This window comes from Pipistrellus hanaki, assembly GCF_964339955.1.
Source record: "Pipistrellus hanaki genome assembly, chromosome: X".
Classification (NCBI taxonomy): Eukaryota; Metazoa; Chordata; class Mammalia; order Chiroptera; family Vespertilionidae; genus Pipistrellus; species Pipistrellus hanaki.
The window spans coordinates 8,636,624-8,663,671 of record NC_140524.1 but is presented as its reverse complement, the minus strand read 5'-3'; the positions used below and the strand labels follow the sequence as shown (position 1 = coordinate 8,663,671).

At 42.4% G+C, this 27,048-nt stretch overlaps 1 protein-coding gene across 3 annotated transcripts; it reads right to left on the bottom strand.

The window, feature by feature from the left end:
• Positions 1-1,197: 1,197 nt before the first annotated feature.
• Positions 1,198-25,721, bottom strand: RRAGB (Ras related GTP binding B). Of its 3 annotated transcripts, none has more exons than XM_084871120.1 (11): positions 25,055-25,716; positions 24,120-24,153; positions 20,905-21,004; positions 16,052-16,135; positions 14,112-14,178; positions 11,614-11,836; positions 9,639-9,734; positions 7,115-7,237; positions 5,185-5,276; positions 3,945-4,060; positions 1,198-1,718 (listed from the first exon to the last, which is right to left on the bottom strand). In XM_084871120.1, the coding sequence occupies exons 1-11, from the start codon at positions 25,144-25,146 to the stop codon at positions 1,621-1,623; spliced, it is 1,125 nt and encodes a 374-aa protein (XP_084727246.1). In that variant the 5' UTR covers positions 25,147-25,716; the 3' UTR covers positions 1,198-1,620. The 3 variants fall into 3 exon arrangements, with proteins under 3 accessions (XP_084727246.1, XP_084727248.1, XP_084727247.1); XM_084871121.1 differs by lacking the exon at positions 1,198-1,718 and adding an exon at positions 1,726-3,605 and having other exon boundaries at positions 3,887-4,060; positions 25,055-25,721; XM_084871122.1 differs by lacking the exon at positions 16,052-16,135.
• Positions 25,722-27,048: the final 1,327 nt, after the last annotated feature.

Below are 27,048 nucleotides of genomic sequence, written 5' to 3'. Positions count from 1 at the left end.
TCTGGGACATCTACTTAAAAAACTCTCCTTCTCCAGAAGATTAATACAATTGTTGATCAAATTAGTCCCACGCAGTTCTCTTAAGACTTGAGATTATTAATCTAAACAATGTAGGCTACCAAAAGCACATGCACTTTGCTGTTCAGTGAAAAACTCTTTCAACTGGGGATAATAAGACAGGAAATGGTGACGTTCTGATGGTCTGAAAAAAGTATCTTCAGAACACAGAGACGAGAAATGAGATGAGTCTACTGTGCTGCACTCTCCCTAAATGCATTTGTGTTTTGTTGGCATATCTATGGAAGCTGAAAAGGTTGGGGCTTTGAGTAATTCTAGTGTGTGTTGTTAAGTTCCATTTCCCCCAGTTCACAATGCTTCATGTTTTCTTTAGGAGATGAAGTCAAATAGAATAATGCTACTTGACTAGCATAATGAAGGCATATCCCATCTACACTAATAAGAGTGAAATATGCAAATTGACCATACATCCGTTACACCCACCAGCCAATCAGGAGTATGCAAATGAACCCAACAAAGATGGCAGGTTAATTTGCATACACAGGCACAGAGCGGCTGGGTGGGTCGGGACACCTGCTGGGTGGGGGGCAGAGGGAGCTATGAGAGCAATGCTCCAGCCCGGAGCAAAGACTTGCAAAGGCTCCCGGGCAGCTGGGAGCAAAGCCAGGGGAAGGCAGGCCTATTCTTACATGAATCTTCATGCAATGGCCTTTATTTAGGTGTCACCTAATAGAATATATAAAATTCACCATTTCTGGACATCGAAGAAAGAAGTCACATTTCACAAATCCTATTATTTCTCCTCAACTTTGTATTCGTTCCTTCTCCAGTTACATCCTAGAACAGGCTTTCAACACACTTCAAGCCTAGATTACTACCAGAGCTTCCCCAACCGCCATCCGCCAGCCCGTAGAGTCTAGGTTAATTTTCTTTCAAAATTCCTTTCATTTAATTCCCCTCGTCAAAAACCTACAATGGTTTCCTACTTCCTAACACATTACCTTTAAACTCTTCTGCCTAGATTTAAGGCTATCATCAGGCTCCATCCTTTGCACCCAACATTATTTTGTACTATTTCACAGTAAGAAATAGGTTCCCTTCTAGACTAACTGTGAAATTAACTTGTTCTTCCTTAGGAAAAAACTTAAATAAATAAGAAAGAAAAACAGACACTGAATCTCTTAAGAGCAAGTTTATTTGTCATCGGAGTTAAGGATCATTTTAATGCATGCTGAGGAACAGTAATACTCCAAACTTCTAGGTTACTATCTTATAGGAATACAAGACAATGTTAGAAGAGGCTTTGGCACACACAACTATTGGAACAAGATTATCAGAACACGCTATTAAAACCTTATCATCAGAACACTCACATATTACCTACTTTTATGTCAAATGGGCTTCATGGACAGCTCATCTTCTAGTTTCTCACTGGCTATTTGTGTAAATAGCATTCAAGGGTAAACATTAAGACTGAGGAGTGGGGAAGAAATACAGAAGTGGTAAGCATCACAACATTTCAGCGTCTACATATACTAATACAACAGTAAGATTAAGAAACAGTATTTTGATTTCTTTTCTGAAACAGCATTTTGGCAATGCTTAGCGCATGAGAAGACACTGCTTTGGTCCGTCCACTCTTTCCAGCTTTTCAAAGTGTTTCCTGGCATTGCGGATGTTGATCAGTGTCGCTGCAGAAGCTGGAGGTGGGGGTGGGGGAGATACCCAACAAAGTAAGTACAGGCAGTCAAAGGAATGTCTATTAAAAACAAATAAATGAGATCCAAATCCCTCAAAGTAGTAGGACATAGACAACATAGGAATATGAGGCACCAAGTTAAGCATAGGTTAGTTTTTCTGAAAAAGTGTAAGTGTTTATATTATAAACACAAACTTTCCAACATAAATTATTAAAAAATTATATTTGGGGGATAATACTATAAAACCTACTAACCTATATTATATTATATATTTTAAATATGTTTTATTGATATCAGAGAGAGGAAGGAAGAGGGAGAGAGAAATAGGAACATCAATGATGAGAGAGAATTATTGATCGGCTGCCCCTCACTTGAGATTAAGCCCGCAATCTGGGCATGAGCCCTGACCAGGAATCAAACCCTGACCTCCTGGTTCATAGGTTGACGCTCAACCACTGAGCCACACCAGCCAGGCTTATGTTATATTTTAATATTAACGTAAGGTAGAAAAAAAAAAAACAGTGAATCAGAGATAACTTAAACTTCTGGGAACATCCTGAAAATACTGCTACAACCTTTATTTTAATGATTGAGATGAATCTGACAATTATGGCATGGAAGCACCAAATATCTCCCTTTATGCCCATAACACAAATATGGGGATATGCTACTTAGAAATATACAGTGACATATAAAATGATCAATATGAGTGTCGTCCTATGAACCAGGATGTCACAGTTCAATTCCTGGTCAGGGCACAGGCCTGAGTTGCAGCTTGGTTCCTGGTAGGGAATGAGCAGGAGGCAGCTGACCAATGATTCTCTCATCACTAATGGTTCTAACTCTCTCTCCCTCTCCCTTCCCCTCTGAAATCAATAAAAAATATTTTTTTTAAAAATCTATACTATATATCATATATTTGGGTTCTTCTTTCTTGAAGTTCCCAAGAACAAAAGATAATACCATAGAGCCTAAATTATTTTTAAGCTTCAAAATATACATTTATGAAATAGAAAAAAATACTGATTACTAGTACTAAGATAGTTTTTTTTTTAATATATTTTATTGATTTTTCTTACAGAGAGGAAGGGAGAGAGATAGAGAGCCAGAAATGTTGATGAGAGAGAAACATCGACCAGCTGCCTCTTGCACACCCCCTACCGGGGATGTACCCGCAACCAATGTACATGCCCTTGACCGGAATCGAACCTGGGACCTTTCAGTCCGCAGACCGACACTCTACCACTGAGCCAAACCGGTTTCGGCTCTTTTTTTTTTTTAAAATATATTTTATTGATTAGTTTTTTTGTGTGATAAAGTATATATAACAAGAAAGTTAGCCCTGGACATGTGGTTCAGTTAGCTGGACATCAACCCATGCACCAAACGGTTGCCAATTTGATTCCCAATTAGGCACCTGCCCAGGTTCTGGGCTTGATTCCCAGTAAGGCGTGTGAAGGAGGTAGCCGATTGATGTTTCCTTCACATGAATGTTTTTCTGTCCCCTCCTCTCTCTAAAAAGTCAATAAAATCTTTTAAAAATTTACCATTTTATCTATTTCTAAATGTACACAGGTCAGTGGCCTTAAGTACATTCACACTGTTTCGAAACCATTCTCACTCATTACAAAACAGTTTTTCAATATCTAAGTCCTACCTCTAGGGCAGTGGTTGGCAAACTCATTAGTCAACAGAGCCAAATATCAACAGTACAACAATTGACATTTCTTTTCAGAGCTAAATTTTTAAAACTTAAACTATATAGGTAGGCACATTGTTATTAACTTCATTAGGGTACTCCTAAGCAGGCCTTGGCTAAAAACTCAAGGGGCCAAAGAGCTGCATGTGGCTCGCGAGCCGCAGTGTGCCGACCACTACTCTAGGGCAGTGTTTTTCAACCTTTTTTGGGCAAAGGCACACTTGTTTCATGAAAAAAATCACGAGGCACACCACCATTAGAAAATGTTAAAAAATTTAACTCTGTGCCTATATTGACTATATATAAAGTAATTCTCTTGAATAGGAATCAAATAAACACAAAGAAAGTATTTTATAATTACTTTATTATGAAATATTAAGTAAACAAAATAGTGAAAAATTATAAAATTCTTGTCTTGTCTGCACCTATGGCACACCAGGCAACATCTCGCGGCAGCTGCTCTAGGGCAATAAGTTTAAAGAATATGTATGTGGCTTTGAACCAATGGGAACTAAGTTTAAACTTACGAATGGATGGGTCAGACATCACAACCATCACATAGGTGTTGGATGTAAAGATATCGATGAAAGCAGCGAAGTTAGAGTTCCTAACTTCCATGCTCTGGAAAGAAGCAGCCAGCTTGCTATGGGAGAGAAGAGAAAAGAGCAAAGAACATAAAATAATAGTAATATAAGAATTTTTATGTTTCAGGAAAACATTTTCATAGCATTATATCGTAATTGACCTCTTCATTAAGACAGTTCATCACTAGCTCCACTTTGTTTTCCAAGGAAACTCTAATGCTCAATTGATCATAGTTTGGAAAGTGACTTAGAGAGTTAGGCCTTGATATTTTTTTATTGATTATGGTATCACATAATTGTCCTCATCCTCCCATTCCCATCCCAAACCCCCCCCACATATACCCTCACCCCTCCTAGGCCTTGATATTAACTGTGAAATCAAAGTGGGTTTAGACTTAGATCCCTGTTAAAAATCATGTTATAAAAGATTTTTCTTTAAGAAGCTTTTCAATTTGAAATTCCTCTATCACTAGGATTAATTTTTGAATTTTAGTTACATGGAAATTCAAGAAATGATCCCATCTCTTTGAAAACAAACAAGGAAATTATATTTGCATTTCGTTCTATATTTCTCCTTAAAAACGTTAGCATTAAACATGCCACGAAGTCCCAAATTAACTCATACCTATTCTACTGTCTGGGTATCCACGTTTTACCAGAGTAAGAATTTTGATTCTTAGATATTTAAGAAATTGTGATGTTCAGCCATTGCATCTGCCTATATTCACAACGCTAAGACTCAAATTGTATTTAATCCAAGCTGAGGCAACATGATTAGACATTCCCAGACTCTATTTTGTACCATTCCTGAATCAGTGCTCCCTGTTTTAATTACTGCAGTTCCATAGAAAACCTTGGCATTTGGTGGGGTATATTATCCTACTTTCTTCTTTTTTAAAACTCTCTTGGACATTTTTTATTTCTTCCCAAACAGAATCAAACATCTCAAAAGGGTACTCTGCTTAGATCTTTTTCATATGCTTCTTCTGTAGCCCTTGAGTTTACATGAAAGGACAATGAATTTCATTCCCCTCAGACTAAGGGAGGCTCCCTTAGACTTTAGCTTTCTTTTCAATTGAAGGAACTATTCTGGATAGAGAATGTAGTCTACTCTAGTTATTTGAACCTCTCAAAATAACATTAATTTTTTCCCAGTGATAAATAGATCCACAAGACCTCTTACCTGCAGCTCAGCTTAAACTGCTTAATAATGTTGCTGATTTTTTCAAATCTGTGGGCATCACGCTGCTCTTTGCACTGATAGTGAGAAATCACCTATGAAAAAGAGCAATGCCCTGTAAGTCCATGCGATGTAGTCATATCACCCACCGTGACTACTCTAGGCCAGCACCTGTCAGCCTCCTGTCACCTGATTTTCAGGGCAGACTTGGCACCTGGCTTACCATTTGTTTCCCTCAGCCCCATAGGCTGCCAACATTATGCAGAATTTCAACATCCTTATGGATGACTCATCCCATAGTTTGGTTATCATTTTATTAGATCACTCAAGTATTATCTATTTTGATTTGTTGGTCTTCTTTATCACTTGCTTTAATCATGAAATGTTCATCTTATTTCAATATTTCTCAGGATGGTCTTTGATTAAAAGAAATACAAATCGAAAAAGAAAAATATATAAAAATTCCTAGCTGTTATTGAGGTACTCTTACTGTATTTAATTTTAATAAAGCCTATATCTAAGTGGCTTTCGGTATTATATTTAAAAATCTTAATGAAATGATTATAACCTCTGAGAATTGACTGTTTATAAATGAACCTACTCAGGATGGACATCCACGCCAGCTGAGAATACTTTCCCTCACACTTTCAGATTTTAATAAAACGTAGACGAGCATTTTGTATAGGCTGAATATACAGATATAAAAATTTTCAGTAGGAAGCAAAACTGAGTCACTCGAAAGAACGTATGAGATGGATATTATTATCTCCATTTTAGGGAAGGAGAACCAAGCTCACAGATTAAGAAATGTGTCTAAAATCATTAAGCATTGGTAGAACTCAGAAACAAATTATTTACTGTAAATTGTTCTTAAGAGTTACATTTACTGAGCTGATCAGCAATTACTTATGCAGTGCTTTGTGATATCTCAAAGTCCTTTCTGCTACTGTTATTTAAAAACTTTACTTATATGGGTCAGTGGTTGAGTGTCGACCTATGACCCAGGAGGTCATGGTTCGATTCCCAGTCAGGGCACATGCCTAGGTTATGGGCTTGATCCCCAGTGTGAGGCGTGCAGGAGGCAGCCAATCAGTGGTTCTCTCTCATCATTAATGTTTCTCTCTCCCTTCCTCTCTGAAATCAATAAAAAAATAATTTCAAAAAAATTTTTTTTTTTACTTATAAATATATTGGTTTTTGTATTGCCTCTCAAGCCCATACACAGAGTAGGCTTTAATATACTTAAGTTGAATTTATAAAATTAAAATTAAAATACCAACATGCCTCATTTCCGTTCTGCCTCTCCATGTGAACTCTTAGCTATGTCAGTGAGTTAACCATTATATCTCTTCCATGTTAAAAGTTCTCAACTCAGTCTTTTGTTGAAAAGGGTGGGATGTGAGCTTCCTCAAAAGGGAAATAACCCTCACCTATAATAATAAAAGTGTAATATGCTCATTAGACCGGACGTCCTTCTGAATGACCTTCCCAATGAAGCCAGGGCTTCAAGAGCCAAGCCCCTTGCCCGAATTTCATGCACCGAGCCACTAGTTTCATAATAAAATTCAATAGGAAACGGGGATACTTCAATACAAATAAGCAGTGATTTGCAGATGTAATCTAAATTCTGTGTATCAGAAGCTGCCCATTGGTGGTCCATGAAGTCAGGAAGGTTAGTGACTGCTGCTGTAGATTATACCTACAAAAATCTAAGTTTTTACTAACTACTGAAGAGTGACAAACCAAAGGATTTGTTTCAGGTCGCTTACTGACAATACTACTGTATAAATAAGGCATGTTAACATGAACACAAGAGGGAAGAAGGTTCTTTCAGAAAGTAGCAACATGGTGTTCTACTGAATAAAGTAGCAACATGCTGCTGAATAAAAGAAGGTGAGTGGGAAGTAATATTTGCAGAGAAGAAAGTTCTCACCAGAAAAGTAGCTCTCTCAAATAGAAGCACTTCGTCAGCCTCAATAATTTCGGCAAAATTCCTCAGGTTCATTTCGAGCTGCTGAACATTGGGAATCAGCTGATAAACAATGCTGGACCAAGCCTAACAGGACAGAAACGTGGTGGAATATTACTAACAGGCAGCCAGTCCCAGACCTTTGCAAATGAGTAAGCACACTACGACACATGGACAGCAAAACACGGTGATAATTGAGTCCCAAATACTGATAACCAATGACATAAAACAAATAAAATGAGAAAGCAAAGCTAATATTTGACATTTACCCTTCAGTTGGAGTTTTTAAAAAATTGTCAAACACTTGCGTAAAATGCTGCGGAAACTTTTTCCTATTGATAATAAATAACTTAATTCCATCATGTTATCTTAGGAAAAGTTGAAAACTCTGATCTCCTATTGGGGTATAAAGCTTCTACTGCTGTCATTCAACAAATATTTAAATCCAACGGTGCAGACTGTACTAAAAAATCAGAACCTAATGATGCTATAGTTAACATATCCCTAAAAATCAGTTCTTTAAAAAATATCAGAGCCACATAGACAAACAGCCCCTCCCTTCAATGGGATAACATACAAGAGAAATTTTAAGAAAAATTAGTGGCAATATCATTCTAAAAGGCTTATATTCAGCTCTATAAATTATTGAATTTAAAATGGTCCACTGCGTGTTTGCCTAAAACTGACTTCATCTAGAGGAGTATGACTAAGGAAAGGAGTTGAAATTAACCACACCTCCCTCTATTCTCTTATGGCTCTTGAATTTGAACCTCCGTTAGAATACGTCCTTCAATCTTGCTCTCGTTTGTCTGGCAAGGTGTGTAATGTTCTTCTCTCCCACTAGAGGGCAGGAACCTGGTCTTAGTCATGTGTGCGGCCTACAGCATCAAGCAGGTATGTGATGAGTGCTTGCAGAATAAAACGGACTATAAAAATGTAAGTTAGCTCTATGCGACATTTATGCAAGCGAGGGTAGTGCCATGTCTCTGCTCCAATTAGTTTTTATTACTTAGGCATGGGGTTTCAGGCTCCAGGCTCCCAGGTCGGTGTTAATGTCACTGCTGAATTTACCTTGGAGAAGACACCAAAGCTAACCACAGCAGAGACATTGTCACTCACAGCAGTGTTGTGCTTAGCCAATTGTCTTTGGTCGTGTTATGTATTGCCATCCTTCACACCGCAGCTGGTTCTTATCAGCGCGTCATGTCCATCCTTATTCACGGTTACCTGTTCTATGGGAATAAGGCTTTGAGAGAAATTCGGCCCAAATGAATCTAGAACAGTATTTCCTAGACAGGTAGCTCAAAAATGATCTGTTAATAGAGCGAGGCTGGGTCAACATAATATTGGGGAGGGAAATGAATTAGTGAAAAAATAAATAAAGCAATGGCTATATGTAAAGTCCAGTGTTTTGGTTTTGTTGTTGTTGTTGTTTTGTTTTTCTCCTCGAGAAATCAGGTTTCTGTGCTTCTGGTTGTAGATCCTTGTTGTATGCAGTTGATACTGAGGCTGTAGCTACCAGGGACCGAAAAGGTTGTTTTTCCTACCCAGAGTCAAACTTGTCAACAGATACCAGAAGCAGTCTGAAGGAAAGGTCTGACCACAGGAGGGCGCCAGGGAGCCAGTCTTTCCAATCGCTGGATCAGTAGGAGAAAGGGAGGAAGCAGGATAAGGAACCTATGTGCCAATAAGGTCATTTCAGCTTTACCCGTAACACAGCTATTGTTGTGACCTCGAGGACTACCGCGAGCGGTGTGGTATCCATTCCAGCAGCAGGAACAATCTTTCTGGTTGAAAGAATGCTAGTCTCGCCCAGCCGGCGGCTCAGTGGTTGAGCGTCAACCTATGAACTAGGAGGTCTGGGCACATGCCCTGGTTGTAGGCTCAATCCCCAGTGTGGGGCGTGCAGAAGGCAGCTGATGAATGATCCTCTCTCATCGTTGTTTCTCTCTCTCCCCACCTCCCTTCCTCTGAAATCAATACAAACATACTTATGAAAAAAAAGAATGCTAGTCTCCATTTGGCATGAAAATGAATGCTACCAAATTCTAGGCAGACATGTCTCATTCTAAGACTCCCTTTGCCAATCTCTCCCTTAAATATTGTTCTTCTCCCGCCATCCAAACTTAGGCAGACTAGCACATAGCCTGTAGAAGTACCTGGATACTAGTCACAGCTCCAATCAGCATTGAGACCACAACAGGTCAAAATGGACGACAGCCAATGAAAGCTCAGCTGGCATGAATATCAGTATCAGATCAATCCTGACCAAACTGGCTAATTCAGTGTGGTTGGTAGGCATGTTGGCCTGATCTGAGATCAAAATCAAAATCTCTGAAGGTTAATTCTGATGTTTCAAACAATTTATTGTAATTTTTTTAGTTCAACATTTAGATGGCTATGACAGAGTTTAAATCTTTTTAATAATACCCTTCTTGCTTTTTTTTTTCATGCTCTAAACTGAGGGAACTTGGAGAAACATACACACCTTATAAAGAGTTTCATCCCAGATAGATGTCCGAAAGCAAGAACATTCCAGTGGGCGAGACAAACGCCTCAGATCTTCTTCTCGCTCTTTGAAAATCTGAATGAAAAAGCCCAGCACACTCATCAGGATACATAGCTCTCCTCTTTCTTTGCAAAAGCTGAGATATGATGATTTCTGCATATTTTAAACAGAAAGCATTTCCTTTTTCCTCAGAGGGATTTTTCAATGTGGACAGCACTTCAGAGACATTCTGGCAGAAATGTTTTCAGGTCAGGTCTAAAAGTGATCCTACCTGTGATGGTGAATTTTATGTATTCATTTGGCTAGGCCAGTGGTCGGCAAACTGCGACTCGCAAGCCACATGCGGCTCTTTGGCCCTTTGTGTGTGGTTCTCCCACAAAATACCCCAGCCTAGGCGAGTCTATTTTGAAGAAATGGCGTTAGAAGTTGAAGTTTAAAAAATGTGGCTCTCAAAAGAAATGTCAATCTTTGTACTGTTGATATTTGGCTCTGTTGACTGATGAGTTTGCCAACCACTGGGCTAGACATTTGGTCAAAGATCACTTTCAATGTTGCCGTGAAGGTGTATTTTAGATGAGATTAATAATTAAATCAGTAGACTTAACGCAGATTCCCCTCCACGATGTGGGTGGGCTTCATGCCCCTTCCCTTTATCATTCCTATTTACACACACACACACACTTATTGTTGGTTCTGTTTCTTTAAGGATCCCTCACTAATACACAGAAACACCCATCTTACTTGAAATTGATACTTAGGGAAGTGCCGAAACTGGTTTGGCTCAGTGGATAGAGCGTCGGTCTGCAGACTGAAAGGTCCTAGGTTCGATTCCGGTCAAGGGCATGTACATTGGTTGCGGGCACATCTCCAGTAGGGGATGTGCAGGAGGCAGCTGGTCAATGTTTCTCTCTCATCGATGTTTCTATCTCTCTATCTCTCTCCTTTCCTCTCTGTAAAAAAATCGATACTTAGAAAAGCACCCTAGCCATTTTTACTTCAAAATTTCCAAGTCTGACCGAATCTTTAATGAAACAGCACATATCTTTCTTAATTAAGTTTCAAATCCCACAAACAACAGCAATGCATCTGTGGAGTGTCTAGAAACAACTGCCCTAGCCAGTTTGGCTCAGTGGACAGAGCACCGGCCTGTGGACTGAAGGGTCCCTGGTTTGATTCTGGGCAAGGACATGTACCTTGGTTGCAGGCTCCTCCCTGGCCCTGGCCCTGGTCAGGGCATGTGCAAAAGGCAAGCAATCTATGTGTCTTTTTTCACATCGATATTTCTCTCTGTTTTTTTCCTCTCTCTTCCACTCTCTCTAAACCACATGTGTCAAACACAAGGCCCGCGGGCCAAATCCAGCCCGCCAGGCCTTGCAATGTGGCCCGCACCGCGCTGTCATCACTACACTCCTCTGTCAGTTTATGACATTGTCAGTTTATGACTGTTCAGTAAACCATTCGGCCCACGATTTAGGCTGGATTTTAGATTTTGGCCCCTTCTCTGATTGAGTTCGACACCCCTACTAAACAATCAATGGGAAAATGTCCTTGAGTGAGGATTAATATATATATATATATGTACAAATATGTATATAAATATGTACACACAAATGACAAAACTTTATTTTGAAAGCTTAGGTGGAGATTTCTGCCCTGAAAAAAAGGATGGCACAAATGTCCCTATGCAGGGGTCCTCAAACTTTTTAAAGTGGGGGCCAGATCACGGTCCCTCAGAGAGCTGGAGGGCCGGACTATATGAACTACTAATTCCTACTGTAACACCTCGGCTGCACTCACTTCCCAAAAAACCTGGCGGGCTGGATCAGACTCCTCTGCGGGCCGCATGTGGCCCGCGGGCCGTAGTTTGAAGACCCCTGTCCCTATACTTCTATTGTACAAAAGAAGTGTGCAAAGCATGTCCGCCATTTCCTGCAGCAGCCTTTCTGTTTCTTACCAGATCCCGCTGATCCTCCTGAACCAGATCCATCTTGTGCACCAAGCAAAAGATTTTGGCATCTGGCGAGTTCTGCAGAATGGCCTCCAGGCATGACTGGTAATAGTGCATGTCCTTCTCCAGTTCGCGGCTCTCCACGTCAAAGACATAAATCAGAACCTCCACATTTCGGAAGATGTTGTCCCGTTGGCTAGTGAAGTAGTTTTCCATGAAGGTGTCCTGTCTAGTAGGAAAAAAAAACAAGCAAGTCCTCAGTTTAGGACCTTCTACTTGTGATCCATCTTATATGAAAGATAATTGAAAAGCTTCGAATGACAGGGCAAATAATAGCAAACCAGTCTGACATCAATTTCTTAAGCCTTGCACTACCCTAAGGCCCTCTCCTTGTGTTGCAAACATACTTTGACCTGTCCTTGGTTCTCCAGGCTTACCATCTATTCCCCGAGGGGCCTTGACATTCATTTTCTCACCTGGCCCTACCTCAACGTATCATTCATTCCTACTCATCCCTCTAGATTTCAGTTCAATCCATACTTTACAAAAAACATCCCTGACCTCCCTGACGGGCAAATCCAGTCACCACAGGCCCTTTGACCAATACACTGTTCTTCTTTTTAACATTTCCAAGTATGGTTTTACTCATCTGCATGAGTTATGAATGAATGGCATTCTCTTCCCTAAACAGACCGTTCTAAGGTAAGGAACATGGTCTGTTACTGTTCGCCGCGGTTTCCCAGCTTTTAGCATAGAGCCTGCCATTGACGAGGTGCCCAGTGAATATTTACTGAAGAATAGTCAATACTCTGAACAATATGAAAATGACTCCAAGAACACTTTATAGCGGAATGTTGCTCTCTGCTCCTTAGGCTGTGTGCTGTTTACCAAGGAATTCTCAATTCCCAGATGCCTAGCAAAAAACAGAATTTTGTTATGGGGAGGAAAAAAAAACCACCTCATGAACCTAGTTTCCAGTCTTGCACTTTGCTATTAAATGACTGTGCAGCCCGGCCAGTGTGGTTCAGTGGTTGAGCATCAACCCATGAATCAGGAAGCCAAGGTTCAATTACCACAAGTCAGGGCACATGCCTCATTGCAGGCTCAATCCCCAGTGTGTAGGAGGCAACCTGTCGATGCATTTCTCTCTCTTTTCCCCTTCCTCTTTGAGAAAAATATATTTAGCCCTAACTGGTTTGGCTCAATGGATAAGAGCGTCGGACTACTGAACGGTCCCAGGTTCTATTCCAGTCAAGGGCATGTACCTCAGTAGCAGGCTCAATCCCTGGACCTGGTCGGGGCCTGTGTGGGAGGCAACCAATTGGTGTGTCTCTCTCACACCGATGTTTCTCTCTGTCTCTCCCTGCTCCCTTCCACTCTCTCTAAAAATTGGTGGAAAAATATCCTCAGGTGAGGATTAACAAAATATATATATTTAAAATAAATGAATATGAATAAATAAATATAAATAGATAAATGGCCATGTGACCTTAGGAGATGCAAAATCTCACTGGACTTCAGCTGCCTTATGTGTAAAAATGACATCTTATTGCCTAAAAGTAAGAGACTTGGACTGATCTTGACACAGATTACGGAATTGGAAGTAATGGTAATGAGGAAGGATTTGGATGGAGAAATTTGCTAGGGTGTTAAGTGATCCATCTGCTAGCAATAATGAAGTCATTTTCTGATGGAATATTTGGCTATTTTGTTGTTGTTAACAGATACTCATTGAGCACCTAGTCCATGTCTGGTTCTATGCTAGGAACTGGGAAATGCTGAGCTAATTATGTCTGTTTACTTCGTGAAGCACGTGGCTGTGCATTTCTTAACATCATCTTACTTAATCATCAAAACAACCCTATGAGTTGGCACAATCATTCTCTCTATTGTATGGATGAAGAAAGTGTGGTTCAGAGAGTTTACGTGATCAATGCCAGACAGCAGCTAGCAGGGCTGAGATACAAATGCTAATATAACTCCAGGGCCTAAGCTCCTCCCCAGTACGCTACCCAGCAGCCAAAGATCAAATGGCCACAGGGTAGGGAGCAATACCAGCATACAAGTGCAGTGAATGTTCATTTATGATGGGATATTCCAGAACTGCCGTGGCCATGAGAGAAAACAGTCTCCTACTCCTTCCACGGAGGAAAGGTATGTGCTCAGGTCTTATGGATAGTGCTTAGACTGCCTGGAGATAATTCATACACAGCCCGGCCTGTGTAGCTCAGTGATGACTCTCTCTCATCACTGATGTTTCTATCTCTCCCTCTGCCTTCCTCTCTGAAATCAAACAAAACCTATTTTCCAGTCGGAGATCTTGATGTCATCAAATGCCCACTCTAAATCAATGTGTATCCAATGGATCTATTATGGAAGGCAGCTATGCTCACCGCTATACCGCCAACGCCAGCCAATGGGTCTCTCATGAATGAGAGTTACTCAAGTGCATTCTCCATGCTGATTACTGCCACTGGCCTCACAGGTAATCAGATGGTACTTACCCACCACAGTCCCACAGGTTCAACACCAGGTTTCCCAGAAATCGAACATGGGAATGTTCTACATCAACTGGAAGGTAAATATGACAAATCTAGTAATTGCAGCATGCGAGGCGAAACTCAAACTAAGCAAAGCACTAAGCCCGGGATTTAGAAGGACCAGAGTGGAGTGAAATGCTCAAAGCCACAAGAAGGTGATTTTCAGCTTAGTAGCGTGGTTTAGTGGCAAGGTGGCACCCCGATTATCCTGAACTGGCTCTCATGTAAGTCGTTTTACTTTTTAGTAGTTTAGTGCTTGAAGCAGAGACAACTGCCAATTAAAATACTAATGTTAAAATCTTAACATGTAAGACAGAGACATATACCATTTAATAGCGCTATCCTGGCGCGTTTACCCCTACCAAAGCCCTCCGCAAGAAATTTTTTAAAAGCAACAACCAACCCCACCCCCCCAAAACATACAACGTAACCATATTCACTCCTTCTATCGATTCCCTTATTTTCGTGACTGACCCGACCAATTTCACATTGGGGGTGGTCATGTTGACTCCTCTGTCCACATTCATTCATGGCTATCCTTTGTCATCTCCCTCATTTCCCACTCCTTGCTTTATAACCCGCCGCTAACATTGAGGAGGCCCTTCCCTTCTCAAGCCTACACAACCACAATAGCTCCACAGTTACCTTCCCCCCCTTTCTTTGACCCTCTAGGCTACTGCCAGGTTCATCTTCTTAGCACTACTTTGAACATGTCACTCCCCATTCAAAAAGCTTACAAAGGCTCCTCTATGTCTATAGGGGGGCGTTCAAGGTCCTTCAGAATCTCCCTTTCGTATTCCCCAATGAGGCACATTAATAATGCCTTTTGCTCCAGTCCAATCTGGTTTGTTCAGAGTCCTCCCCAACCCCACTACCTCCCCAACCCCCAATGGACCTTACATCAGGGGTCGCAAACTTGCTAATAGGGGCCAGGCCAGTAAACATCCAAGAGCAAAGTTAATCATTTCTGAAGAGCAAACATTTACCCAAGGGGTCGATGGCGTGAGTGGCAGTTACTGAGCTGTAGCTCGTTTGCCATGCAGGAACATGGGTTTAGGATTAACAGAGCTGGCCATTTTTCAATCGTGGTGGGAAGTCCAGACTTTTAGGGAAACATTTACGTGTTGATAACTAATTCCAATTCTTAAGAACATTGGACAGGCCAAACAAAACACATCCATGGGCCTTTTCCAGCACACAGTCTGCCTGTTTGCGACCTCTGCCTCACGCTTCCCTCCCCTGCCCTCTATACTTGGCCTACTCTGTCCATCTGCCTAGAAAGTCCTCCCCACCTTTCTTTCTGAGTTTGATTCATCTTGTAAGACCCAACTAAAACCCCCACTCCTCTAAGAGCCCTACCTGGCCACCCCCACTTACCGTCATCATTCCCTCTCAATTCATTCAAACATTTACTAAGCACCTACTCTCTGCCAGGCACTAAAAGTCACAAGGTGGAAAACCACAAATTTTTATCCTGGAAATTTCTCCGAGTGAAGCAGCTATCACCTTTACAATTGAGGTGACAGTCAATCAATCACTCAGTGGTATTTCTTCCATGACCAGCTCGAAGCTGTTGCTTAAACGGACAGCTAACTTTTGTGCAATTTTAGATTCTCATAAACTGTATCGTAAGCAGCAGAGCATTATTTTTTTTTTAGTGGACCCTGGAGCCAAACAGTTCTTAGTTCTATGTGTCTGTGTGACCTTGGGCAAGTCACTTCACCTCTAAGTATAAGTTTCATTCTTCTATTAAAAAAGCGCGGAGGCATACTCCTGACCTCACAGGCTTCCTGTGAGGATTGAAGGAGTTATCCTAAATCCAGTGCCTGGCACATAGTAGGTACTCAAACTACCTCCCTTCTCCCCTTTACTTCCCCCTCCTTGGAAAAGGAATCATATCTTACATGTCCTTGTATTTCCAACAGAGTCTACGAGAGAGTAGGTGCTCAAACTGCTATTAATTTGAAGACTATGTAAACGGTCTAGTACTAAAAAAAAATGGAAAGAAGTGCTACTGAGAAAGGGAAGACAATAACAAAAGAAGTGACAGGATTCAGTGACGGTTTAGATATGGAGCACACGGAATAGAAATCTGGTTTCTATTCCCCATATCACAGACATTGTTCTCATTAAGTGGCCAATGGCCTCATGTCAAATCCAGCGGACTTTTGAGTCCTTGTCTTACTTTCTATTGTATGACACTGTTGACCACTCTCTTCTCAAAAAAATTCTCTTCTCTCAGCCTCTGATATCACATCTACAACCTCTGGCAGATCCTCCTTCATGGCTCCTGTTCTTCTTTCTGTCCCTTAAATGTTAGAGTTCTTTGGGATTCCATTGTTGGTCGCCTACTCTTCTATATATTCTCCTCTTAGGCATGCTCCTCTATTCATATTATTTTATTTCTCTCCTTCCTTTCTGAATCATAGAGTGGACATCTTCACTTGGTTAAACCACAAGGATCCCAAACTCAACGAGCGCAACTATAATTCATCATGTCCCCATTCTTCCCATAAAATCGATTCCTCCTTCGGCCTTCTCCATCTTAGGGAATGTAACCAGTTGCTTAAGCAAAAACCTTAGTTACATTTTTTTTTTAAATATTTTTTATTGATTTTTTACAGAGAGGAAGGGAGAGAAATAGAGAGCTAGAAACGTCGATGAGAGAGAAACATCGACCAGCTGCCTCTTGCACACCCCCTACTGGGGATGTGCCCGCAGCCAATGTACATGCCCTTGACCGGAATCGAACCCTGGACCTTTCAGTCCGCAGACCGACGCTCTACCACTGAGCCAAACCGGTTTCGGCAATTAGTTACATTCTTAAGTCCACTCTTTTCCCCGCCATTCCCCCCAAGCCTATCAATCAGCAAGTCTTATGGACTCTACCTGTTAAAACATCCCAAATCCATCTACTTCTCATCATATCTATGACCATCACCCTAACCCAAATTAAGCCTCCTTCATCTTTTACCTGGTCTACTAAAATAGTTTCCTGATTTGTTAACCTTTTTCTACCCTTGCTTCCCCTAACCTATCCTCCAGATGACAGACATAATGGTCTCTCAGAAATGCAGATTTTTATTCCAGTTTTCTTTAAAAAGGAAAGAAAACACATTATCTCTGTATAATTCTATATATGTCTGATTCTATACACTCAGGAAAAAAAAAAGACCTGAGAATGAGGAAAGGAATATACTTTCTACGCTTCCATCATGTTTGAATTTTTCACAAATATTATACTCTTGTCCTTAAAGTTGAACATTAAAAATGGTAAAATATGACTGTTACTTTCTGTTTAAAATTCTTTACGGGCTGCCCTCTATTCTCAGTTCAAACTGCCTGGCATGGCTTATAAGGCACTTTATGACCTAAAACCCACTTTTTGCCTCCCTCTTTAGTCTCCTGTCTCCTATATGGCCCTCTGGCTCTCCTAGTCATCCTATCCTCTATTATAAGAGCAACTGAAGCGAACCAAGAACAGAACTCACATACATTTATGGGGCAGAAAGAAAAAAAATATTATTTTAAAAAAGGGAGGGCTGATTTAGAGATGAAGGGAGAAAACCAGGATAATAAGGCATTAAATAAAAAGGGAACAGAATTTTGAGAAGATCGGAAATCTCAGAGTCGTCAACAGTGTTTTAGAATACAATACTTCATAATCATATTTTCATTGACAATTTTACTCTTCCAACACAAACACATTTTAACAGCCCCCTAATGAAGTCATTATTATCACCATTCTGTATCCTTACTTCAAATTTCAAAACAAGTAGACTCTAAGATTAACAAAATAAAACTGGACTTTTTCATCAATGACAATCTAGCAAAAACACTAAACATTCAAGGTGATGTCATATATTTGACGTACTCTTTTACTACTTTTTCAAGAACATTTTCAAAGCTGCATACAAAGGAATAGCAAGTGAAAATCAATGTATTTTTAGTTAGTCTATAAGTTAAGCAGTAGAACCCAAATGACAAACTAGTTAATGATACACCAAAGCATGAAGGCCAACACAATATTTTAAAGTATATCTTTTACTACCTTTAAGGAAATACAGTAATTGCTAACAAAGCATTATCAATGAAGGTCCCGCTTGAGACATCCTTAAGGGTAAGAGTTCTGTCCCATTCACAGCGCCTGGCACACAGGAAGCTCTGGAAAAGCGCTTGTTGAATAAACAACCTGCATTGATGTATACGAAGTCATATAATTTGCAACATACTGTGTATAACATTTCAGTGATGCTGCTGGCTTATTTTAAAATGATTTTAAGAAGCTACAGTAGTTCTGAAATTTGGATCGCAAGACTAGTCACTAGACTTAGGGTAGTAGGTAAACACTACTAATTCCCTAAAAACAAAAATATTAACTGGACGAGAAGAAAGGCGCTTCAATAAAATGTACAGAATTTAAAACACAGAGAGAAAGAAGTCTTTCAAGAATTGCGGCTGTCGCATAGTGACTAGCATCCGGCGTTCAGGCTTTTGAGGCGAGTGAGCTGAACTCCTGGGTCACACTTTGCTCATCTATGAAAATGAAGCTGACACAAGGACTAAAGTAAACAAAATGGCATAGGATAAACATTGGCTGCCTCTAATCTACTAAAACCATGTGATTATGAGGCCCAGATAGTTAAGTTGGAAGAAGAGGGAAAAAATGAAAATTGAGCAAATCAAGACAGGGAGGAAACTGGACAGGTACTTTCTAGAACACATGTGTCAAACACAAGGCCCGCGGGCCAAATCCAGCCCGCCAGGCCTTGCAATGTGGCCCGCACCGCGCTGTCATCACTGCACTCCGCTGTCAGTTTATGACATTATCAGTTTATGACTGTTCAGTAAACCATTCGGCCCGCGATTTAGGCTGGATTTTAGATTTTGGCCCCTTCTCTGATTGAGTTCGACACCCCTATTCTAGAAGGAAGGTTCTTGAGGCATGATGGGCCAAAGGATCCCATCCTGACCAAGATTTCTGATGGAGTACTTAGCTAAAATCGAGAGGAGATGTTTATCAAGTGTACGAACTGTACGAAGGCTAGGAAGAATAAGTAGGAACAGATGAAAGAATCAAAGATAGGATTTACCCTCTTTCCTGGACTTCACAGTGAACAAACGCTGGGTTCAGGCACAAGTCATGGGTTAAAAACGAACAAATAGAGGTAAGCATGTATTCTCAGGTTCAAAATATGAACTGCACGAGAATCAGAATACGTGTTTCGATGATAATACCCTGTTTTCCCGAAAATAAGACAGTATCTTATATTAATTTTTTCTCCCCAAGTTGCGCTAGGTCTTATTTTCAGGGGATGTCTTATCTTTCCATGCGCTAGGTCTTATTTTCGGGGAAACACGGTATATGTGAAAAGAAACTGGGTGTTTTTAGAGGACTCAACATCATGGAAGTCACTCCACAAAAAAAAAAAAAAAAAAAAAAAAAAAGAGCCAGAACATGACATGTGACCATTTTTTCGGCCCTAATCAGGCCACATCGACATTTGAGTCTTAGCACTTTAAGAAAAATGTAGATATGTTCAAACAAGTCCTTCAAAATCCTTCAGAATGATGTCAAGTGAGGCACAGATGGAGGAAGTGGAGATGTTTGACCTCAGGAAGATAAGACCGGGGACGTAAGAGATGGCTGCGGCTGATTGAGACATTTATCATACACAAATATTTGCAGAGACTCAAGAGAGCGGAAAGGGGCCCAGCCGACAGAAATAAAGGGGAATAGACTCGGGGCTGTAACTAAGAAATGGCTTTCTAGCCATTAGAGCTGCTCCAATTAAGAGTCTATACTCCACGCCTCGCCCAGAGATGAGATTCCCTTCTCCTCTGTATCCTAGCACCTGGGACATAAGGTGTTGTTAAAAGGTTTGTTGTTCTCAAAACCACAGCGAGATGCCTTATGAAGTGGCGGGAGACTTGTCCCTGAAAATGGTCAGGATGCCAGAAACCCACATCAGGAAATCTTTGAAAAGCCAGATGAGGCCAATGGCTTCGTCACCTAGAGGCCAAGGACCATGACAGGATCCGGAAGTGCTTGGATGCTGCAAAATGAAATGGCGTCACGGCCTAGGAGCGTGGATCCGCTGACGGCCCAGTGAGCGAGCCTACGCGAAGAAGCCAGATTGAACATTCAAGCCATCAAGGGCAATGAAACGTTTCTCAAGTCGAAGCCAGAGCTCCGGTGAGAACATCCGTGTGTATCCAGGAAGAGAAACAGCAGAGCACAGATAAGGTTAACCTCCCTCTCATAACCCCTGCCCCCTACCCCCCCACCCCCCAGCAATTTACCTTTTAACGAAGCCTAGGACTAGCAGCTGCTTAAAAAAAGAAATCTTTGGCGATTTCATTGTTATGCCTGTTAATACCTATCAATGAATTTCCTTTTACATAATGGCAGTTCAAAAACAAACACCTGCCCCCCCCAAAAAAAAAAAAACAAAACAAAAAACACACAAACAAACAAACAAAAAGATCCCTATGCTTGTTTAAGAAAAAGCGGGGTAACAGAAGTGGCACACGGGCATTCCACTGGGTAAGCAACCTAGACGAGAACCACCCAAGAGCGCAAGCAGTAGTAGCCAGAATCAGGCCAAACACCTCTGCAAAGAAATGCAACAGGGAGAACATGCTGCAAAACCAATCTTTCAACCTCTGCATGGCCGAGTGGCTGCAACCAAGTGTGTTATGCGGATCATCAACAGTTCAGATCACCTGACTTGACAATTAAGATAAAACATCTTACTTGTGGCACCAAGGCGACGCGTGTCTCTGGCAATATAATTTGCAAAGATAATTGATCTCATGCTGGTCTTACCAGACCCGCTTTTACCCATCAATAGCACCTGAGGACAAAGTGGGGGGGGGGAGAGAGAATGAAAAGAACTTAGCAAGCTAAAGCAAATCAAGTCTCCAGGGATCTCTCTCTCTCTCTCTCTCCTGTACTTGATGTTTTCCAGAAGTAACAGTACCAGCAACTTGCTGCGGATAATGGCGACTCATTCCTCAACCACAATACCCAGAATTCCAGGGCCCCGATGCTTAGCTGTCACGAGTCACACATCCTCTTGGCAACAGAACTGCAGTGAGTTTATTATGCTATGAGTATACGTCATATATTCAAATATTCAAAACCATGTTAATACCCAGCCAGCATGGCTCAGTGGTTAAGCATCCCGGTCAGGGCACAGGCCTGGGTTGTGGGCTCGATCCCCAGTGTGGGGGGTGTGCAGGAGGCATCGATCAGTGATTTTCTCATCATTGATGTTTCCCTCTCTCTCTCTCTCTCTCTCTCTCCCTTCCTCTCTCAAATCATTAAAAATATATATATATATTTTTAAAAGTGATGTTACTGACATAGCAACTTGAATGGAAACTGAACCCTGATCTCGCATGATCTAATGTTTTGTGCACTGAATAGGACAGATTTCTGTTATAACCCAAGTTTTTCCTTCTGCTCAAGGTCAACCTTTCCATCCCTGCTACCCATCTCATCCTATCTACTGACCTCCATGATTTTGCTCTGCTTCTTTTTTTTCTCCAATGTCCTATGGCCTACAACAGTGGTCGGCAAACCGTGTCTCACTAACCACATGCGGCTCTTTGGCCCCTTGAGTGTGGCTCTTCCACAAAATACCACGTGCGATTGAAACTTCGTGGCCCATGCGCAGAAGCCGGTTTTTGGCCTGGGCGAGTCTATTTTGAAGAAGTGGTTCTAATGCCCAGCCACAGTCAAGGGGTCAAAGAGCCACATGTGGCTCTCGAGCCGCGGTTTGCCGACCACTGGCCTCCGGGATCAAGTCCTTAAACCACATATTACAGCCCCCTTGATCTGGCTTGTTTATTCCTCTGCCCTCATCTTCTGACCGTCCCTGCCTGGAACTTTATTGTCCAGCCATACTGAATTGAACTGCTCGTAGTTCCTTTCCCTGCTCCCAGATCTCCGGGGCCTGTGCACTATGTCTTTGTTTCACCTCGGACTCTCTGCCAGTAGCTTTCCGTTCCCTTTTCTTTCTCCAGCTAAGCTCTACCCATTCTTCAAAATTCAGTTCAGTGACCATCTCCTCAAAAAGCTTATCTGGCCCTGGCCAGTGTTGCTCAGTGATTAGAGCATCAGTCTGCACATCGAAGGGTCGCAGGTTTGATTCCCAGTCAAGGGCATGTACCTGGGTTGAAGGTTCAATCCTCAGCCCTGGTGGGGTGTGTTTGTGTGTGGCAACCAATCAATGTTTCTCTTTCTCTCTCCTTCTCTCCCCTACTTCCTCACTCCCTTCCCTTCCACTGGCTCTGAAAATAAAAACTATCCTTTGGTGAGGATTAACAACAAAGAGCCGCTCTGACTGCAATCCCCTAGGCTGGCTTAGGTAATTCTCACCTATGCCCTTCCATGACAATCTTATAGCACTACAAAGACCACAATGCATTGCAGTTAGCCCATTCTTTGGTCTGTCATGACAGAGAATCCCCTTGGTAGCTTCAGCGTCTAACATATAACAGATGCTCAACATTCATGTTTCTCAAATGAATTTGCCGACCACTAGCCTAAGGAAATGTTACTCACGAGCCAGTATAAAGTTGTTATAAAAAACGTTTTGTTTTTCTTATTCATGCACACATTTCTGGTATTTTTAGACAGTCTTATTAATTACTTTAGACAGGCTCATCAAGAACATCCCCTAAGCGAAGTGGAGTTTTTTATATAATAATTATTAAATGAAGTTAGGCTTAAATATATTTCTTTAAAAAAATGATTCTTTACTGTTAAAAGTATTACATATGTCCCCTTTTTTCACCCCATTGACTCCCTCCAGCCTGCCCCCACCCACCCCCCCAGGCCCTCACCACCCCACTGTCTGTGGCCATGGGCCATGCATATATGCATACAAGGTTCTTGGTTGGTTACTTCCCACCCCTCCTTCCCTCTGAGATTCCACACTGTTCCATGCTTCCATGTCTCTGGATCCACTCCATTCATCAGTTTGTTACTTAGATTCCCCATATGAGTGAGATCACGTGACACTTGTCTTTCTCTGACTGACTTATTTCACTTAGCGTGATACTCTCCAGGCCCCTCCGTGCTGTCTCAAAGGTTTTTTGTTTTTTTAATTTAAGAAATCTTGCTTTAATTGTTTAGGAAAGACTGTGTTAGGTGCTGATCGAAGTGCTTGGCACGTATTTGCTTATTTAAACTTCCTAACTACCCTATGAGATAGGTAATATCACCATTTTACAAATGAAGAACATAAAAGCCCCAGAGGTCCAAACACTTGCTCCAGAGTTGTGCTCTTATGAATTCTGCCTAAAGGGCAAGTTGGGTACCATAGAGCACAAGGGGAAAAGCCTTCAATTCCACCTGGAGCACTCATATTAACATCCTATAGTGGCCCAGCCGGTGTGGCTCAGTGGTTGAGCGTCGACTTACGAACCAAGCGGTCATGGTTCCATTCCCAGTCAGGGCCCATGCCCAGGTTGAGGGCTCAATCCTCAGTAGGGGAGGTGCAGGAGGCAGCCAGTCAATGATTCTCTCTCATCATTGATATTTTTCTCCCTTCCTCTCTGAAATCAATAAAAATGTCTTTTTAAAAAAGACCCTATAATGGTAACATTTGGGTTGGGTTCAACAAAAATGTGCAGGCTTGTGTATGGCTTGCAGAAAATGCAAATTAATTTGTACATCTGGAGAAAAACAAATTCTGTATGGCTATGCTAAGGCGATTAGGTGTGGCAGAATGTTTAGTCAGGAATCCGTTTTTAAAGAGCATTCTATGCCATGAAATCCCTTGGATTTTATCCTATGGGCTTTGAGAAGTTACAAAATGGTAATGTGAATGACCCAGATACATACATGTCTCAGAAACATTAAATCAAGAAGTAAACACTGGGAGAACATGGTTACACATTTTCTGAAGAGTAACTTCTTACCTTCCCCATCATGTTTTTGATGTACTTAATGCATCTTACCTTTTTCTTCAAGGCTGTATTTGGCAGCGCCCACCTGCAGATATAAACCATAAGACAGAGTTTCCATGATCCAGTTGCCTCCGAAATTGGGCTTACAGAAACACAAATCAATACCAAGATGCAAAAGAGCGTTTCGCACAACAGCTGAGCACGGCTGTGTGTGGCTCCTCTGTGGCGTAGAGGCCCTCATTTGCCTAAATTATACAACTGGCTTTATGCTAACCTGGCCCCTAATTACATGCTCAGGAGATAGCTCCTAGTTATATTTATTAAGGAATATAAATGAGCCATTAAAATGCAAGATGCCACTTTCCATAACCTTCATTTTTTTTTTTTTAAGCAAAGCAACATACACAAGTGCTTTAACAAAGCTAACAATGTTGCCGGATTTAAATGTCCTCTGTTTGTTTGTTTTTAAAAGCTAGCCTCCGATTTTAAAAATGTGGGAGCATCTTTAACCCTTCGGCTGTCCTTCCAAGTCCTATTTCGCTCACTGCAGGCACAAAGGATATAAAATACAAGACTCGATTGCAGATACAAATTGGCACAGAAAGCACTCTCAAGTCCATGATCTCTGCCCAGGCAATGCCCGCCCTCCTTGTAAGTCTTCTCATCCTCAACATGGTGATGCCCAATCTCCTTTTATTAACCATCCAAAACAATTCAGAACCTTCACCTCGTTTAGAACACACCTTCCAGGGCTGGTATCAGGCCTGTCCCTTCCCCTCCCGAGGGATTTTTCGGCCCAGTTCCCAACCAGCCCTCTTTCCAGTTCACCCAGTCCCCAAAAGCATGATACTGATCAACCCTACTGGTAAACAGAAGCAATCGATCGCGGGTGGGGTGCTCTAATTCCAATACTCCCTTCGGTGCAAAGCCCCTCACCCCCCACCCCCACCCCCATTTCCAGGTTTGGCAGAATACCCTTCACCCACCCAAGCGATCCTTCCGGCTCCCCTATGGGAGGGTCCACTCTTGGCCCCAGATTCTCCTTCTCCATCTTTTTCTCGGAGTCAGATTCTTCCATCGTGCAACAAGTCCTTTGCGGTCCCTGCTACAGCCGCAGTACGCTTGCTGCCCCCCCACTCGGCCACCCCCTCAGCCGCCTGTCCTCAGCGCCTGCAGCCCCTAGGCCCGCTCCGATCTTGCCTTCGCCTTTGTCCACTGGGGGGGCTGCTGTCCCCCTTTACCTTTTACCACCTCAAACTTGGCCCCGAGGCACAGCCCAGCCGGCCGGCTCCGAGGCTAAGGGATGCGGTGATGCAGAGGAAGAGATGGAGGAGGAGCGGGGGAGCGGGAAAGAGGGGGTGAGGCGGGGATGGGGGGGGGGGGTCTCGAGTTGGGGCCTCACGCCCCAAGGTCTCGGAGACCCAAAGGTGACTTCACCCGCAGGGAGGTGGGGATGGCGGAGGCGGAGGCGGCAGGAGGAGCAGAGCGGCGCAGGCACTGAGCGGCGATCGCAGCTGGGCTCGTGGTGCCCGAGCCCGCCCAAGCCCGCGAGTCCGCCGCTGGCGCTGGCGACGTTTACGACCTAACCGCCCGCCCTTCAGGAGCCCAGGTGCTTCGCTGCAGCCACACGACTGCGGGCGGGGTCACGTGGGCACCTGCCGTAAACCCGGGGCCCGTCACGTGACCGCCGCTGCCCAAGGCGCGGGGGCAGAGGAGGATACCATAGAGACTGCGCGGAGGAGGGCAGAGTGCCCACCGCCCCCCCCCCCAGCGCCGTCACGTGGCCCCCGCTCCGGTGGGGCCCCGCCCGGCGGCGGGCGCTCCCCTGGGGGGCTATCGGGGTCCCACCCGCCTGCTGATGAGTTAAAGGGGACCGTTGTGATTTCTGTGCCACAAAGCTAGCTTTTTTTTTTTTTTTTCTTCCCCCCTCTAACTGCTCTTTCTCTCTTCACATTTTTGGTGGGGAAGGCATTGTCTTTACCTGTCTGTTTTGGAAATTTCTATCTTCCCTTTCTTTAAAAAAAATATATTCTATTGATTTTCTACAGAGAGGAAGGGAGAGGGATAGAGAGCTAGAAACATCCATCAGCTGCCTCTTGGACACACCCCACTGGGGATGTGCCCGCAACCAAGTTGCATGCCCTTTACCGGAATTGAACCTGGGACCCTCCAGTCCCCAGGTCGACACTCTATCCACTGAGCCAAACCGGCTAGGGCTTTGTAAATTATCAGTCCCTATAACGGAGCTTGTCATGAAATGAGTTAATAGCATCTGAGCGAATGGCCACTGTGTCTGCCACATAGCGCTCAAGGAAAGTTATTGTTGGGACCAGTGGTTCATCGGAGATTCTAGGACACACACCTATCTTTCACTTGTTTAAAACGGGAAGGGGAATACATTCTCATAGACCATAGTAAACGTCAAAAGATGAAGCCCAAAATTGATCCTGAGGGACTGCTGACAGGTATATACTTAGTATGTTTAGATGATGAGACCACCAGGAAAAAAATGGCCAAAAGAGTTCAAAGGGGGAGGGGATAGGAAATTAAGGGCCTTTTGCTTTTCATCTTAAGCCCTTTTGTATATTTAGTATATATAAATGTATGTATTAAATATATTTCTATAAATGTATACATAATGAAATTATACACATACATTTAAACCACATGTATATGTTACTTGTTAAGAAAGAAAATGAGCCCTAGCTGGTTTGGCTCAGTAGATAGAAGGTCGGCCTGAAGACTGAAAGGTCCTGGGTTCGATTTTGACCAAAGGCACATGCCCAGGTTGTGGGCTCCATCCCTAGTAGGGGGCGTGAAAGAGGCAGCCAATCAACGATTCTCTCTCATCATGGATGTTTCTATCTCTCTCCCTCTCCCTCTCTGAAATCAACAAAAATAAATTAAAAATATAAATTAAAAAAGAAAGAAAATGAAGGGAAGAATGAAGGGAGGGAAGAGAAGGGAGACTGGATAGGAA